The sequence below is a fragment of the Lontra canadensis genome, unplaced genomic scaffold (assembly GCF_010015895.1).
Source record: "Lontra canadensis isolate GAN:19392208 unplaced genomic scaffold, GSC_riverotter_1.0 scaffold60, whole genome shotgun sequence".
Lineage (NCBI taxonomy): Eukaryota > Metazoa > Chordata > Mammalia > Carnivora > Mustelidae > Lontra > Lontra canadensis.
Window position 1 is genome coordinate 3,433,192 of NW_022631054.1, and position 17,945 is coordinate 3,451,136.

At 42.5% G+C, this 17,945-nt stretch overlaps 2 protein-coding genes across 4 annotated transcripts in view; one reads left to right on the plus strand and one right to left on the minus strand.

The window, feature by feature from the left end:
• Positions 1–622: 622 nt before the first annotated feature.
• On the minus strand, positions 623–989 carry LOC116879095 (mitochondrial import inner membrane translocase subunit Tim17-A-like). Its single transcript, XM_032877027.1, has one exon. The coding sequence runs from the start codon at positions 981–983 to the stop codon at positions 636–638; it is 348 nt and encodes a 115-aa protein (XP_032732918.1). The 5' UTR covers positions 984–989; the 3' UTR covers positions 623–635.
• Positions 990–7,830: 6,841 nt separating this feature from the next.
• Positions 7,831–17,945, plus strand: part of AGO4 (argonaute RISC component 4) — a 37,299-nt gene continuing 27,184 nt past the window's right edge. The window contains exons 1-2 of one of the 3 annotated variants that reach the window (XM_032877228.1): positions 7,831–8,079; positions 17,135–17,300. In XM_032877228.1, the coding sequence (XP_032733119.1) occupies positions 8,061–8,079; positions 17,135–17,300 (185 nt within the window). In that variant the 5' untranslated portion in view covers positions 7,831–8,060. Of the gene's footprint in view, positions 8,080–8,204; positions 8,354–17,134; positions 17,301–17,945 lie in introns of those variants that run through there. The other 2 variants (XM_032877226.1, XM_032877227.1) reach the window with 2 other exon arrangements.

The window sequence follows — 17,945 nt, forward strand, 5'->3', positions numbered from 1 at the left end:
AGCTACCTCACTCCTTAGTAGCTATGCCATCTTGTAAAGATGGCAAAATCAAATATAATTGCCAAGTGTCTCTATTCCTTGCTCTAGATCATGAATACATAGAAAGCTGACTGCTTACAAAATACAAAAAAGGGTCACTCTTTTTTTTTTTTTAAGTTCAAGGAGTTGTTTTATTGTTTCACTGACAGAATAGTAATAACAGGCAGAGAATCCCCCAAGGAAATGATGGTCATGTTTCATTGTTGTTTGCCCTCTGCTCTTTCATCTTCTAAGCATTTACTATTTTTCATTTACAGATATTAGACATTTATTTTTATCACGAATGCATGATAAAAAAGCGTGAATACATAAATGCATTATCTTTTAACATCTGCCCCCACCATGTTCCTTTAAATAGAAAAAAGACCTAAGCATCTCTTCAAAGCTTATGTGGCCATAGCTGTCCCACCTATGGTTTTAAAAATAGACCATAATTTACCTTCTGAAATCCTTTCTTGAACTACAGCTCATTCTGTTAAAGAAATCATGGGAAAGAAGTCCTATTGATATTGTCGATAGACTCCAAAAGGTGAGGATGGTAACTGGGCAGAAGGCAACTGAGAGGGGTCTTCAGCAAACTGAGGACCATTGGGAAATCATGCAGAGATAAATCTTATCAACAAGATACCAGGTCCTATAATTAAAGCTAGAATGCCACCCATCACTGCTGACCCAACCATGGCCACTGATCCATCTCTTGCTGCCAGTATGGCTCCTGTTAAGGCAACACTTGTGATGGAGTTCCAGGAATCTTTCCCTCCGACTTGAACCATAATGCAGTCAGTCATGAAAAATAAATCTCCACAAACTGCAAAGCTACCTCTCAACTGTGGAACCCTGGTTTTAATAGCTGTGAAACTCCCTTGTAGTCTGTGGTTTACTTCCATTGGAGAATTGTGAAAACCTTTGAGTGGTTGAAAGATACCACCAACTGTGGTATCCATGGTAAAGACCCCACCACAGTCATCCACAATTCGCTCTCACATATATTCCTCCATCTTGAGTCCACCCAAAAACAAAAATAAAAACAAAAAACCCTTTTTAAAAAGTTTTTATTAAAATTCCAGTTGGTTAACATATGATATAATATTAGCTTTAGGTGTACAATACACAGATTCCACACTTCCATACAACACCTGGTGCTTAGCCAGCAAATGTACTCCTTAATCCCATCACCATTTCCCCCATCCCCCATTCCCCTCCTCTCTGATAACCATTAGTTTGTTAAAAGAGGGTATACTTTGGGCGCGCCTGGGTGGCTCAGTGGGTTAAAGCCTCTGCCTTTGGCTCAGGTCATGATCTCAGGGTCCTGGGATCAAGCCCCGCATCGGGCTCTCTGCTTGGTGGGGAGCCTGCTTCCTCCCTCTCTCTCTCTGCCTACTTGGGATTTCTGCCTATCAAGTAGATAAATAAAATCCTTAAAAAAAATAAAAAATAAAAGAGGGCTACTTCTTTAAAAAAAGAAAAAAAGAGGGTCACTTCTATTCGACATCGTACTGGAGGTTTAGGGCAATTAAGCAAGAATATAAAAGAAAAAGCATCCGTATTAGAAAAGAGAAAGAACTATTCTATTTGAAGACAACATGATTTTATATATAGAAGATGCTAAAAAATCCACACACATAAAAATTAACTGCTAGAGGAAGGTTGTGGATGCAAGACTAATATAAAAAATCAATTGCATTTCTACATATTAGCAATGAACAATCCAAAAATGAAATTAAGAAGACAATTCCACTTATAATAGTACCAAAAAGAACAAAATACTCAGGAATAATTTTTTTAAAAGATTTTATTTATTTGAGAGAAAGAGAGAACATGAGCAGGGAGAAGGGCAGAGAGAGAGAGAGGAGGACAAGCAGACTCCATGCCGAACAGGGAGCCTGATGTGGAGCTGGATCCCAGGACCCTGAGAACACGGCCTGAGCAGAAGGAAGATGCTTAACAGACTGAGCCACCCAGGCACTCCTCAGGCTTAAATTTAACCAAAGAAGTATAAAATTTGCACTCTGAAAAACTGTTGAGAAAAATTAAAGAAGACCTAAAGAAATGAAAACATATCCTGTGTTTATAGAATGTAATATTTAATACTGTCAAAATAGCAACAATCCCCAAATTAATCTGCAGATTAAACATAATCCCTATCAAAATTCCAACTGCCTTTTTTTTTTTTTTGCAGATGTGAACAAGCTGATTCTAAATTTCATCTAGAAATATAAGAGACCCAGAAGAGCCAAAACAATCTTGAAAAAGAATAAAGTTGGAGGACTGACACTACCCGATTTCCAAGATACAAAGCCATAGTAATCAAGACAGTGTGATACTAGCAAAACAAAAGACAAAGATTGAATAGAATTGAGAGTCCAAAAATAAACCCTTACAATTGGCAGTTGATCAATTTTGACAAGGGTTGTAGACCATAGGAGAAAGAAGTCTTAAACAAATGGTGCTTAGAAACTGTGTATCTGGGGCGCCTGGGTGGATCAGTGGGTTAAGGCCTCTACCTTCGGCTCAGGTCATGGTCCCAGGGACCTGAAATTGAGCCCCGCTTAGGGCTCTCTGCTCAGCGGGGAGCCTGCTCCCCCCACCCCCGCCCCGTCTGCCCGCCTCTCTGCCTGCTTGTGATTTCTGTCTGTCAAATAAATTAATAAAATCTTAAAAAAAAAAAAGAAACTGTGTATCTACATGAAAAAGAACAAATTTGAACTCTACCTCCCATCATATACAAAAGCAAACTCAAAATAGATCAAAGACTTAAATGTAAGAGCTAAAACTATAGAATGCTTAAAAGACAACATAGGAATAAATCTTCATGACTTTGGATTAGGTTTCTGAGATATGATAACAAGCACAAGCAATCAGAGAAAATTCAGACTGTTGAAATTAAAAACTTTTGTGCTTCAGGGGCACCTGGATGGCTCAGTCAGTTGAGTGTCCAGCTCTTGATTTTGGCTCTGGTCATGATCTCAGAGTCCTGGGACTGAGCCCTGGGTCAGTCCCCACACTCAGTGGGGAATCTGCTTAAGGCTTTCACTTCCTTTCCCTCACCTCTTCCCCACCTCAAATAAATAAATAAATAAATCTTTAAAAAAATAAAAAGAGCAAAGAGTTGAATCAACATTTCTCCAAAGGAGTTAAACAAATAGACAAGTACATAAATAGATGCTCAACATCAACTGTCCTTAGGGAACAGCAAACCAAATATACAATGAGATACCACCTCATACTCATGAGGATAGGAATAATTTTTTAAAATCTGAAAATAACAAATATCAGCAAGAATGTGTAGAAATTAGAGCCCTCACATATTGCTGATGGGAATATAAAATAGTGTAGGCACTGTGGAAAGCATTTTGTCAGAAAGTTAAACATAGAGTTACCATATAACTGAGCATTTCTACTCCTATGTTTATACCCAAAAGAATTGGAAAATTATATATCCACACAAAACTTATGTGTAACCACACAAAAACTTGCACATGGTTGTTCACAGCAGCATTATTATGGCCAAAAAATGGAAACAACCCAAATGTCCATCAACTAATAAATAGATCAACAAAATATGGTGTACACATACAATGGAATATTATTCAGCATTAAAAGCAATGGAGTAGGGGCGCCTGGGTGGCTCAGTGGGTTAAAGCCTCCGCCTTCGGCTCGAGTCGTGATCCCGGGGTCCTGGGATCGAGCCCTGCATCAGGCTCTCTGCTCAGTGGGGAGCCTGTTTCCCTCTCTCTCTCTCTGCCTGCCTCTCTGCCTACTTGTGATCTCTGTCTGTCAAATAAGTAAAATCTTAAAAAAAAAAAAAACCAATGGAGTAATGGGGCACTTGGATGGCTCAGTCAATTAAGCATCCAAATCTTGATCTCACCTCAGGTCTTGATCTCAGGGTCATGAGTTCAAGGCCTGCATTGGGCTCCATGCTGGGCATAAAGCGTATTTTTTTTAAAAAGCAACGAAGTATTGATGTATGTTGCAACATGGATAAACCTTGAAAACATTATGGTAAATGCAAGAGCACATACTATGTTATTCCATTTATATGAAAAGTCCAGAATAGGCAAATCTATAGAGACAGAAAGCAAGTTAGTGGTTTCCAAGGGCTGAGGTACAGGGTTTCTTTTTGGATGATGAAAATGTGCTGGAATTGGATAGTGGTGATGATTGCACTTGTGAATACACTAAAAACCACTGAATTTTACACATTAAAATGACGAATTTTATCATATGTGAATTTTTTCTCAATTTAAAAAATGCAAAAGAGCGAGGCTGCCAGTAGAGTAAGAGCAGGTGGGCAGAAATTCCATTTGGATGCCAGGTGGTGTCTCTTGGCAAGCTAGTCTTGTTTGGTAGTGTCCAATGCAGGTCCCTATCCTCCTCAGCCAAGTGGCTCCACTTCAGCTGCCACTTAAGATTTTTGTATGAATAAGGGGTTCCCCAGCTAAAAAAGAGTTAAGCCCTTGGCCCAACTGATCAACTGCAAAGAAGTTTCTCTCCGACTTCTAAGCTCCAGACTTGCAGAATGTTAGTATGAGGAGAGGCTGGGGAGTCAAAACATCAACAGAAGCCAGTGGCCCAGACAAGGGTTGGAGTGTCACAAACAGTGCTGGTGGCTGGAACCCAGCCTTCTGGCACAGTGTCTGCTAACAAGGATCCCTCTGGCTCTTTCTGATCTCAGGGGAGCATTGACATATTGGAGAGGTTTAGTTTCATTCATAAGCCTTGACTGAGCATGTTCTGGCTCTTACCCCAGACGGCCTCAGGTGGCTCAGACACAGGATGTGAAAACATGCTCAGTCCCTGACAGTTCTGCTCCCCTCTCTTGGACCGAGCTGAGATCTTGGGTACACTGTCTCTCAAAGGACAGCAAGACAGCAGCAGGGGAGCAGATTTTAGCCTGGGGGAAGGAGGGAAGGCAGGAAAACTAGTGACTATTGGGCACATATATTGGGTCAGAAACACAAGAACATGCACATATATGATTTAACTTCCTCCTTACTGACTCCTTTAGCAGTAGGTGAAGGGACTTGTTCCAGGTACTTGGAGCTATTATGCTATAGAACTGAGATTTGAACCCAGGATCATCTGATTTGAAAGTCTGTGCTCTGAAGAAGCTGGAAGTTCACCTAGAGTTTTTCACCTAGGCCCCTCCATTGGACCGTTTCTAGCTCCCACTGTTGGCACATTACTTGCTCATTCATTCATTCATTCATTCGTCCTGTAATTTTCCCTGAGTAGGCATTTGGTGCCACATAATGCATTAGGCAACAGACACACAAACCTGAATACCTGAATAAAGTGTAGGCCCTGTCTTCAAGGATTTATAACGTATTGGGAGCTAAGCCTAGACTGAGACATAAGACCAGAGGCTGAGGTAATTATACCACCAAGGGAGGCCCTATGGTGGTTTGGCCAAATGGCAATTGGTTTTAAAACGAGAATGAGAATTCAAGGTTTGGGGCAATAGGGGCAAATATATGGCTAATTCTCTACCCAGCCCCCACCCTGTCCTGTAGATGTGTGGGGTGCGGGAGAATGAGCAGCCACCATCAGAGAGAGCTGAGGGGGAAGTGGTATTCTAGGGCATGGCTTCTACTCTGCCACAGCAGGAAGTGGGGGAAGGGCTTGCTGAACAGGCCAAGGCTTAGGGGAGTTTACTTCTATAGGACTTTGGTTTGGAAGGGTTCAGTCAGAAGGGTCTTTGGGAAGGGGGCAGTGGGTGCTAGAGTGAATTTGGGAAGAAGAATGTAGATCAGAGTGGTCAGGAATGATGGGGTGAGAGAGAAGGGATTGAAGTATTATAGTCCCGACTGAAAGTACAGGGTAATTACATTTCATACTCAGGTTTCTGAGGCTATTTTCGGTACAGGAAACAAACTATCATGTTTGCTCAGGGTACCAAATAGAACATGGGGGAAATTTGTTGGGAAGTGCAAGAGGGAAAATCAGCCTCAACTCAGGCTGGAAGCCACTAGTACTGTTTAAACTATGGGAGGAATTTAGCCTGGAGTAGAGGAGAAGGGAGGTGGCTACCAGGTTTAACCCAAAGCTTGACTTCTATTTGGTTTTTCTTATCCTATTAGCTGCAAACAGGTCTGTTCATTTTGTGAGTACTTCCTCCTCTTCAAACTCATGTCCCCTCTTGCCGCTTCCCGTTAATATGTGGTTTAACAGAGAAGTGGCATGGTGCTATAGAAAGAATTTGGAATACAGTATCCCTCACTATAGAATCTAGTCACTCAAAGTCCCACTTCCATAGCCAGTCAGGGATAGAAGCAGCCAGAATCAGAATGCAGGATTTAGAACTCCCATTTTCCCATCCTTCACTGCATTATCATATAATGCGGAGTCTGACTTCCTTAGCGTCCCTGAGCTTCAGTTTCCTTAAAAACATCTACTTTATAGTAGTTGTAAAGATTAAATGACATGTGAAACCCATAATACAATGCCTGGCCATGGAGTGCCCCTAAGATTTTTTTTATTATTACAGGCAAAAATTACCAGGCCCTCTGGCTTGATGCTCAGATGAATATCTCATTATACATGTTATAGGCTGAACATATGAAATTCCTATATTGAAATCCTTACCCTCACTATCTCAGAATGTGATGTATTTGAAGGTAGAGTCTTTAAAAAGAAGTCTGTAAATTGGGCCTTAGTCCAGCATGATTAGTGTCCCTACAGGAAGAGGACATTTTGACACAGACATGTACAGAGGGAATATCATGTGAAGACACAGTGAGAAGATGGCTATCTACCAGCAAAAAGAGAGATCTCAGAAAAAACCCAACCTTTGATCTTGGACGTCTAGCCTCCAGAACTGCAAGAAAAGTAATTTCTGTTGTTTAGGCCAGTCAGTCTGTGGCACTTTGTGATGGCAGCCCTAGCAAACTAATACAACACATACATCGTACCCTTTTAACTGGTGGACAAAAGCTCCCTCATTTTGCTTCTTGGCCTGTAGTGCTATGCTCTCCAACTCAAACAGTCAGCTAAAAGCCCCAAAGGTGCTGGTGTCACTGGGTTGGCCATGCTGTCTTGGACTGGGTGTTGCTCCCTTGGCTCTTGGCTGCTAAGAGGAAGTCATGTGAGAAAGCAAGACTTGCCCTTCCGAAGTGCCTGGTGACTTTCTGACTAGAGGTGCTTGTGGTGGTGGAACTAGCAAGAGACTGTCTCATGCATCAGGGTCCATTCCCCGGGTGCTTTCATGCTGCATGGGGAGGGAAGACAACTGGGTGTACGATTTGGGTGAAGCAATGGGGGAAAAGGGCTGCGTCTGTGGTGACCCTGGTGTCCTCCAGGACAGTAGAGAAAGAGGACAGAGGAGAAAGAAGGGGTCTGAGGTGGGAGGAAGAAGAAGAGGCGCCTGATGTGAATCGCGGGGCACTTTCCTCCGCCAGAAGTAGCGAACTGCGTCTGTGGATCAGCAGGGTCTGGAATCCCGATCTTTTGCGGGGTACCGTTTGCCTGGAGGCTCTGGGACCACCGCACGAAGCCCCCCACAGCCTTTTGCCCGGCTGGCTGTCCTGGGCGACAGGGCAGTGTGAACAGGCGCGTGCGCACCCGACACGTCCTCGGGGCACTGCCCCCTCCGGGCGCGCGCCCGCCCCCGCCCCACCCCGTCCCGCCCCCCGCCGGGCCCCGCTGACCGGGCGCCCGGGGCCGCGCACGCCCCCTCCGCGAGCCGGGACCCTGGGCCGCGCGAGCCCCGTGCCCCCTCCCCGCCCGGCGGGCGCGCGCGCTGCCTCCCGCTCCCGCTCCCGCTGGCAGCGGCGGCGGCGGCGGCGGGGATTGTTTTTGTTGTCGCTGAGGCCGGAAGAGCCGCGGGAGCCGGGTCCCTGTCCCTGGGCCGGGCGCCGCCGCCGCCCCCTGCCCAGCGCCCGCGTCTCCGCGGCGCCCCCACCCCCAGCGCCAATATTCCGGAGATCAAGCGATACGCGGCGGCGGCGGCGGCGGCGGCGGCGGCGGGGCCCGGAGCGGGAGGCACCGGGGACCGGGGCGAGGCGGCCCCCGCCGCCGCCATGGAGGCGCTGGGACCGGGTGAGGAGCGCGCTCGGGCCGGGGCTGGCTGCGGCCCCGGGACTGGTGGGCGGGTGAGCGGGCGGGCGGGTCGCTCCGGGTCTCCCCCATCGGCCCTTGCTTACCTGGGTTCGGGCCGTAAGGCGTTGGGGGAAGGGGATCCGTGCCCCGTAGCACAAGGCGAAGGGAGCTGACCTGGGCTTTGGGGGGCGGAGACCGCGCTCCAGCCTGGAGAGATGAGGCACCGCTTGAGGTCTAAGGGAGGCAGGCCTAGGATGGTGACCCCCAGCCCCAAGTAGACGGGAGACCTAACTCAACCTCGGGGAGGTCGTCTGTGCTTCAGGGTTGAGGCAGGCGAGTTTGGGCCTCAGAAGGAATGATCTGGGCCGGGTGTTCAACTGAGGACTGGCCTGGACTGGACCGAGAAGGACCCCCTCCTACTACCAGGGGTATTCTTGGCATGGGGCCACACCCGTATTTTTCTTTGCACTGGTAGACGGTCCAAAGCCCTCAAATAAGGAAGAAGAACTTCCCCCCAAAGACTTCTCATGACCCCCAAAGGCCAAGGGGCAAAGTACCCACCCTTTCTCGAAGGCCCTGAAGTCTCGAGAAATACGTCTGTCAGTCTGTGCAACAGTCCCAGAGGCTGTGGCCTTAGTGACAGGCAAGTTACCAGAGAGCCCATTCTAGTACAGGCTTTAATGCCCTGAGTTCTCTTCTAACTGGGTTTTAGGTGGTTGTGAGGATTAAATGAAGGTGAAAGTGCTTTGGAAACTGTAATTCCCCATCTTCATGAATGACCTCTGTTTATCTCTCCCAGTCGGCCCAAGCCTGAGGAACCTTTCCAGTTTGTAGCAAATGCTCTGCAGGTTGGGAAGCTGGTGCTCCCTCCTCAAACCCCAACAGGTTTCTAATGCCTTGGCTAAGTAGGGCAGGGTTTAGAGGCTATGATAGAATTAACTTTAGTATCAAACCTTATCTACATAGTGGACTTAGTTGTAGAGCATTTCATTTTTTTAGTATGTAGAAAATTCAGTTTACCATTTGAGTTTGGAAACTGCAGGTTTGTTTACTTAGAACTCCTTTACAAAACTGAATGATTAAAGCCCACCTTAATTTGCTGCCTAAAGTATTTTTTAAAGGCCCCCATAATCAACTTTCATATGCCTTTTAAAAATAAATTGGCTTTGTGATATTAATATTGTTTGATAAACCTGAATCTGAGTATTATACTGGGTTACTTCAGCTATGTCCCCCAGCCACAGGCATGATCATGTCCTTAGGAATGTAACAGATTTCTGTTCAAATCCAAGCTAGTCATTTAATAGTTGTATAACCTTGGGCAAATTACTTAATTCCTTTGAACTTTCATTTCCTCATCTGTAAAATGAGGGTAATAATAATTATGTGCTGCAAGATTGTTGTGAGAATGAAATGAGATAATGCATATGAGGAGTCTTATTGTGGAAACTAATGCATTGTAGATATTCAACAAATGTTTCTTCTTCCCTCCCTGTTAGTAATCCATAATTGAAGCAACTGTTGCATTTATGAGCTGCTGCTGGAAGAGACTATGTAACTAACTGTGTATACAAACTGAATGTCATGGAAAAGATCAACCTGGTAGTTAGGAACCTCCTAGGGACTTTTTTTGGGGGGGGGTGATTTTAGCTTTTGCAGATTTGAAGACCTAGCTCACTCAGGATTGTGGTAAATTAATTCTCACTAAGCACAGTTTTAAGACATGAATGTATAAATCGAAATATCACATAGATCTTTTCTGCTAACTAGAATATTTTCTTTCTGCTGTCTAGCAAACCCCTTTTCAGGTGTCACAGTATCTTGGAAACCCAGTTAATAATAAGCTGCTTGCTGAGCATAGAATTGGAGCAAAGGGAGTTGATAGTCTTGTGGGATATTTTATCCAGGCTGTTTTAGAACTTACAGAAGCATTTCAGCTTTGTTGAAGCACACCAGTCTAGTGCTTTGTGCCCTCCTCAGTTGAATAATCACTAATGCATTCCTGGTCTTTCTGTGCTCTCTTCTTACCCCATTTTGGTTTCTGACTATAATAACTTAGAAATATAGTTAGTCAGATTACCATTTATTTTGGCTATATTAATGATAACTTTTATTTTTACAGTGCTTAACAGTTTGGAAGGTGCTTTCATAGCTCTTAACTCATTTGAACTTCTGCGAGGTAGGCAAGGTAGCATTAGCCCCATTTTACAGATGAGTACAGAGATTCAGAGAGCTTAAGTGACTTCTTCAAGATCTCAAGGCTGAGTGGTGAAACGCAGATGAGTCTGGGTCATCTGACCCCTAGTCTGTTGCCCTCTTCTTCATTTAAGACTGACTTCATCCAATTGGTGTAAAGTAATATTTGTTTCCTTTTCAGAAGATATAATTTTCTGACTTTCTCACCAACTTTTGGAGATATGCCCATTATAAAGCCCAGGGACTTTTGAGCACTGACTATAACATGTATGCAAGTATAGTCGCAACAGCTAACATTTATTGAGCACTTACTATTATGAGGCACTGTGTTAAGCTTTATGTGTACGTTATCTCATGGGATCCTGACAATTGCTTTATGAAGTAGATGCTATTATTACCACACCTCCCATCTTTTATAGATGAGGAAACTGAGGCACACAGTGACTAAGAAACAGGCCCAAGGTCATGCAGTTAAGGACTGGTAAAACCGTGATTGAAACCTACACAGTTTGGTTCAGCCTTAGCCATTGTGCTTTATTTCCCTGTAACTAGTTTGCTGAATTCAAAGAAACCAGCCTTTGGAAAATTTTAGATCATAGTTTTCTAAATAAATCTCCTAAACTTACTCAAAGAAATGACCACTTGCCTTCTAGCTTTTCTCTCTTACCAAAGAAACGGCACACAGTACTTACCTTTCTCCATTAATCCCACTTCTTTTATTTCCTTTGCCTCGATCCTTTTGGCATCAAATACTTCACAATCCTAAGGCATCTATATATCTCTGAAGTACATTGGGAAAGAAAAAGCACCGGGCTGGGAATTAGGAAACCTAAATTCTAGGGGTACCTGCGAGGCTCAGTCGTTAAGCGTCTGCCTTCAGCTTAGGTCATGGTCCCAGGGTCCTGGGATTGAGCCCTGCATCAGGCTCCCTGCTCGGTAGGAAGCCTGCTTCTTCCTCTCCCACTCCCCCTGCTTGTGTTCCCTCTCTTGCTGTGTCTCTCTCTGTCAAACAAATAAATAAAATCTAAAAAAGAAAAAGAAAAAAGAAACCTAAATTCTAGTCAGAATTTAAAATCAAAGCCCTATCATTTGCTCCACATTTCTGTTTCTGAATTTCTATCATAAAGCTGGATTTATGATACAGTGATTGTTTAAATGTACCTTCGACTATGCGGGGCTAACTTGTCTATATGGTTTAATTGGGTTAATTTAGTATGCCTGTCATCTCTGATATTATTTATTACTTACCTCTTTCCTCGTTTTTAAATGTCTGACCACGCCCAGAGTAGATCCCTTATATACCAGAAGTGGAACTCAATTCCAAGCAACCATATTTTTAGTATAAATCATGTACTTTTGCTTAAGTGAAAAATAATAGTCAATTCTTGGGTTTTAGGAATGACTGTGTTTCTCTTTAGTCTTTATCTGAAGCTGCTACAAAGATGACAGGTACAGGCATACCTTGGGGATATTGCGGGTTCAGTTTGCACCACTACAATAAAGCAAATATCAACAATAAAGCAAGCCCAGTGAATTTTTTGGTTTCTCAGTACATATAGAACTTGGGTTTACACGATACTATATTCTCAGTATGCAATAGCATTATGTCTAAAAAATAAACATACCTTAAGTAAAAATCCTTTATTGCTAAAAAGTGCTAACCATCATCTGGGCTTTCGGTGAGTCATGATCTTTTTGCTGGTGGGGGCTCTTTCTTTGATGTTGATGGCTGCTGACAGATCAGGGTAATGTTGCTGAAGTTTGAGGTGGCTACAGCAACTTCTTAAAATGAGACAATGATGAAGTTTCCCACATCAATTGACTCTTCTTTTCACGAATGATTTCTCTGTAGCATGCAGTGATGTTTGATAGCATTTTACCTGCAATAGAACTTCTTTCAGAATTGGAGTCTGTCCTCTCAAACCTTGTCACTGTTTATCAATGGGGTTTGTACATTCTAGGTGCTTTGTGGTCAGTTCAACAATCTTCACAGCATCTTCACCAGGAATAGATTCTGACTCAAGAAACCACTTTCTTTGCTCATCTACCAAAGCAACTCCTCATCCCTTAAAGTTTTACCACGAGGTTGCAGTCCTGCAGTCGCATCTTCAGGCTCCACTTCTAATTCCAGTTCTCTGGCTGTTTCTACAACATCTGCAGCTACTTCCTCCACTGAAGTCTTAAACCCCTCACAGTCATCCAGGAGGGTTAGAATCAACTTCTTCCCAACTCCTGTAAATGTTGATATCTTGCCACTTCCCATGAATCATGAATGTTCTTTATGGCATCTAAAATGGTGACTCCTTTCCAGAAGGTTTTCCATTCTCTTTGCCCAGATCTATCAGAGGAAATCACTCTCTGTGATAGCTATAGTTTTACAAAATGTGTTTCTCAAATAATAAGTCCTGAAAGTTGAAGTTACTCCTTGATTTTTGGGCTGCAGCATGGATGTTGTGTTAGCAGGCATGAAAATGACACTAATCTTGTACACCTCTGTCAGAGCTTGTGAGTGACAAGGTACAGTGTTCCTGAGCAATAATATTTTGGAAGAAATCTTTTTTCCCAAGTAGTATGTCTCAACAGTGGGCTTAAAGTATTCAGTAAACCATGTTATACACAGATGTGCTGTCATCCAGTCCTTGTTATTTCATTCACACAACACAGGCAGAATGGATTTAGCATAAATCTTAAGGACCCTAGGATTTTCAGAATGAATATTGGCTTGAACTTAAAGTCACCAGCTGCATTAGCCATTAACAAGAATTGGTCTGTCCTTTTCACGCTTTGAACCCAGGCATTGACTTCTTCTCTCCAGCTATGAAAGTCCTAGATGATCTCTTCTTCCGATATAAGGCTGTTTCAACCACACTGAAAATCTGTAACCACCTTCATTAATTATCTTCACTAGACCTTTTGGATAACTTGCTGCAGCTTCTGTATCAGCATTTGCTGCTTCGCCTTGCACTTTTCTGTTCTAGAGACGGCTTCTTTCCTTAAACCTCATGAACCAATGTCTTCTAGCTTCAAACTTTTTCTTTCTCTCTCTCTCTCTCTCTCTCTCTTTTTTTAAGAGCATGTGCCAGAGAGCATAAGCAGGGGTTGAGAGGTAAAGAGACAGGGAGAGAAAGAATCTCAAGCAGGCTCCATCTCAGCATGGAGCCGGAGAAGACAGCGATTGGGGAGGCTTGATCTCAGGACTCTGAGCTCATGACCTGAGCCGAAATCAAGAGTGAGACGCCCAACAAACTGCGCCACCCAGGCACCCCCAGCTTCAAAGTTTTCTTGTCAGTTTCCTCACCTCTTTCAGCCTTCATAGAATTGAAGAGAATTAGGTCTTGCTCTGGGTTAGGCTTTAACTTAAGGAAGTTTGTGGCATATTTGATCTCTCCAGACCACTAAGACTTTCTCCATATCAGCCGTAAGGTTGTTTTGCTTTCTTATTGTTCATATGTTGACTGTAATAGCACTCTTAACTTCCTTCAAGAACTTTCCCATTGCATTCACAGCTTGGCTGACTGGCCCAAGAGGCCTACTTTCAACTTGTCTTGACTTTTTTTTTTTTTTTTTAAGATTTTATTTATTTATTTATTTGACAGAGATCACAAGTAGGCAGAGAGGCAGGCAGAGAGAGAGAGAGAGAGGAGGAAGCAGGCTCTCCGCCTAAGAGAGAGAGAGAGAGAGAGGAGGAAGCAGGCTCTCCGCTAAGCAGAGAGCCCAATGCAGGGCTCTGTCCCAAGACCCTGAGATCATGACCTGAGCTGAAGGCAGAGGCTTTAACCCACTGAGCCACCCAGGTGCCCCTTGTCTTGACTTTTGACATGCCTTCCTCACTAAGCTTAATCATTTCTGGCTTTTGATTGAAAGTGAGCCACATGTGACTCTTCCTTTCATTGAATACTTAAGGGCCCTTGTAGGGTTATTAACTGGCCTAATTTCAGTGTTGTAGTGTCTCAGGGAATAGGGATGCTTATGGAGAGGAAGAGAGGGGAATGGCCAGTCAGTGGCACAGTCAGAACACAAAACATTTATGGGTTAAGTTTATTGTCTCTTAGGGGTGCAATTCATGGTGCCCCAAAACATTTACAATAGCAACTCAAGGATCATTGATCACAGATCACCATAACAAATATAATAATAATGAAAAAGCTTCAAATATTGGGAGAATTACCAAAGTGTGACACAGAGACATGAAATGACCAAATGCTGTTTGAAAATAGCACCAATAGTCTTACTCAATGCAGGATTGCCACAAACCTTCAATTTGTAAAAAAAAAAAAAAAAATGCAATATCTGAAAAGCACAATAAAGCAAAGTGCAATTAAATGAGGTATGCCTGTATTTTTCAGTTCAACATTTATTGAATTCCTACAATGTGCTAGTCCTTGATGAGGTATTGAGGAGATAACAATGAACTGAAGGGCAATTTCTTCTCAGAATTTATAGGCTAGTGAATGAGACGATAATTAAATGCCATTTCTGTGTACGTGTGCTGAGTGTTCCCTTGTACAGAGGGTCTTGGGTATACCAGGGATGCATCTTCCAGTCTGGGAGACTTCCAGAAAGGAAGTCACACCTAACCTGAGTTTTGAAGGATGAGTAGAATTTAGGGATAGATTGAACAGTGAATTTAATATGTGAGATTTTCCATAACTTTAAGAATTAGTATATGGAGATCTGTCAACACACATCTCATTAAAGTGTTTGCTTTGATTTTCCTAAGTGATGTTGGACCAGAATAGCTTCTTACTTCAAAGTTTTCTCTCCGTAGTGAATTGCCTTTGTTCTTGGCAAAGTGCCATAGCAGTAAGAACCTGTTATAACTTTCCACTGTGATCACTGTAATTTACTCAACACCTATTCATAACAGAAAAGATGTTTATTTTTTAGGCCATTGTCTACTTGACATTATCATCAGAAAGAAGTAAGGTTTTCTAGAGTCAAATATTTCCCAGCCTGTGTTTCCTTAATCCTTATCTCCTGAATATTGGCAGATATTTGATTCTAAAAAGAGAGAGTTGAGGGGGAAAATAAGTTGGGTAAATGATTAAACAGATTTATTTATTATAAAACTTACTAGAGGGCACCTGGGTGGCTTAGACGTTAAGTGTCTGCCTTTGGCTCAGGTCATGATCCCAGGGTCCTGGGATCAAGGCCCACATCCGGCTCCCTGCTCAGCAGGAAGCCTGCTTTTCCTTCTCCCACTCCCCCCACTTGTGTTCCCTCTCTCTCTGTGTCTCTTTCTGTCGAATAAATAAAATCTTTAAAAAAAAAAAACTTACTAGAGAATTTCGTGTAATAATGTACATTGGAATTTTGAGAAGGGGAGAGAATATGTAGTTTCTTTAGCTTATGGAATCCTTTCTTTTTGTGGACTATTTTATGAAGCATCAGGGAATAATTTGGAATGACTACTCTTTCTAGACCAGGGTTTCTCACCCTCAACACTATTGATATTTTGGACAGATACTTTGTTGTAGGGGGCTGTCTTGTGCACTGTAGGATGTTTAGCTGTATCCCTGGCTCCCTCCCACTGTATGTCAATAGCTCCCTGTGAGTGGTGACAACCAAAAATGTCTCCAAACATTTGTCAGATGTTTCCTGGAGGACAGTATCTCTCCCAGGTTGAGAAACACTGGTCTAAACTGTAAGTTCTTTGAAGGCAGAAGGTCTTTTTCCAGAATCTACAGCACAGGTTAGACGTGTAATAAGTGAATAAATGTTAAATAAATAAGCTAGACATTATGATCAAGAAATGCACATTGTCCAGTTTCTATAAACATTAGGTTATGAACAGTAAGGTCTAGCATTATTGATATTGTTTCACCATCTAAGTTAGCAAGTTAATTAATAAACATATAGCTACTATTAATCTGCTCCTGTCTGTACAAATTATAATAATGTAGGCTAGTGGGTGCCTGGGTGGCTCAGTGGGTTGGGCTGCTGCCTTCAGCTCAGGTCATGATCTCAGGGTCATGGGATTGAGTCCCGCATCGGGCTCTCTGCTCAGCAGGGAGCCTGCTTCCCTCTCTCTCTCTCTCTGCCTGCCTCTCTGTCTACTTGTGATCTCTCTCTCTGTCAAATAAATAAATAAAATCTTAAAAAAAAATAACGTAGGCTAGTTTGTGAAGGATTAATGGATCTTCTCCAACGTGAGCATGGTGATAGTCCCTAGAGCTTAGAGATGGTTTTATTTATTTATTTATTTTTTAAGATTTTATTTATTTATTTGACAGAGATCACAAGCAGGCAGAGAGGCAGGCAGAGAGAGAGAGGGGGAAGCAGGCTCCCCACTGAGCAGAGAGCCCAATGCGGGCCTCGATCCTAGGGCCCTGAGATCATGACCTGAGCCGAAGGCAGAGGCTTAACCCACTGAGCCACCAACGTGCCCAGAGATGGTTTTATTTTAAAATACACATAATTTGGGGGCACCTGACTGGCACCATCAGTGTAGCACGAGACTCTTGATCTCAGGGTTGTAAGTTTGAGCCCCACATTGGGTAGAGAGATTACTTAAAAATAAAATCTTTTAAAAAATGCATATAAATTTGTAAGCCTAGCTGTAGATCTACTAATACTTATAAGAGGTTTTCTACAGTAGTCTATATCTGAGAGGAGTTCATCATGCTGTCTATATAATTTTAATGTTCCCCAGATTCAAAATGATAGCCACATGGCAAAATATTTAGAAATCTATAAAAACCTTGGGTTAAAAGATACCACAGACTCTTTGTATCAGAGTATGTTCAGTGAATAATAAGATCTCAATAATTATATCTTATTGTTATCATCATCATGATCACGAAGGGAATATTATCCTTTATGACCAAATAGCACATCAAATGTCTTTGAATCTCTTCAGGACCTCCAACCAGCCTGTTTCAACCACCTCGTCGCCCTGGCCTTGGAACTGTTGGAAAACCAATTCGACTGTTAGCCAATCATTTTCAGGTTCAGATTCCTAAAATAGATGTGTATCACTATGATGTGGATATTAAACCAGAAAAACGACCTCGGAGAGTCAACAGGTAAGTATCAGAAAAAGTAGACTTCTGTATATTTAAATGCGTATAAGTGCATTCTATATATTTATATATGCATTAAGTGCATATAAATGCATATTTCTTATGTATCATATTGTTCTCTAAATTCTTTCCATGTAGGCTTTGTTTTCTAAGATGGTAAGTTTTTCGATAGCAGCTTTGTTGTCTCATACACGGTTATTCCGGAGATTGTCGCACAGTGCTGGATATGTCATTGTTCTTTAAGTGAATACTTATTGAATGAAGGAGAAAGTCACTCTTGTTGTCCAATGGTAGCAGAAATTTAAATAATAAAATAAATAAAAATAGGTGAAGCATTAGTGTCTGTGGGAAATTAGAACTATCTGAAAATTCAGGGGCTGGCTCAGTTGATGGAGTGTGCAACTCTTGATCTCAAGGTTGTGAGTTTGAGCCCCATGTTGGATGTAGAAATTACTTAAAAATAAAATCTCTTTAAAAAACTATCTGTAAATTCAAATTTTATCATTAAGTGTTAGTATCCGACATGAGAAAAATGTAAGTGTAAAGGCAGAAGAATCATCTTGGAATATTGAAAAAAGTAAGCTCAGAGAGAAGCTCTGTTAAATCTGACATTACCCAAGAGGGGTCTGGATGAGACGATTCAAGGCT

Coding starts and splice junctions, on each gene's coding strand:
- LOC116879095 (XM_032877027.1), bottom strand. CDS start 983: ATGGATACCACAGTTGGTGGTATCTTTCAACCACTCAAAGGTTTTCAC.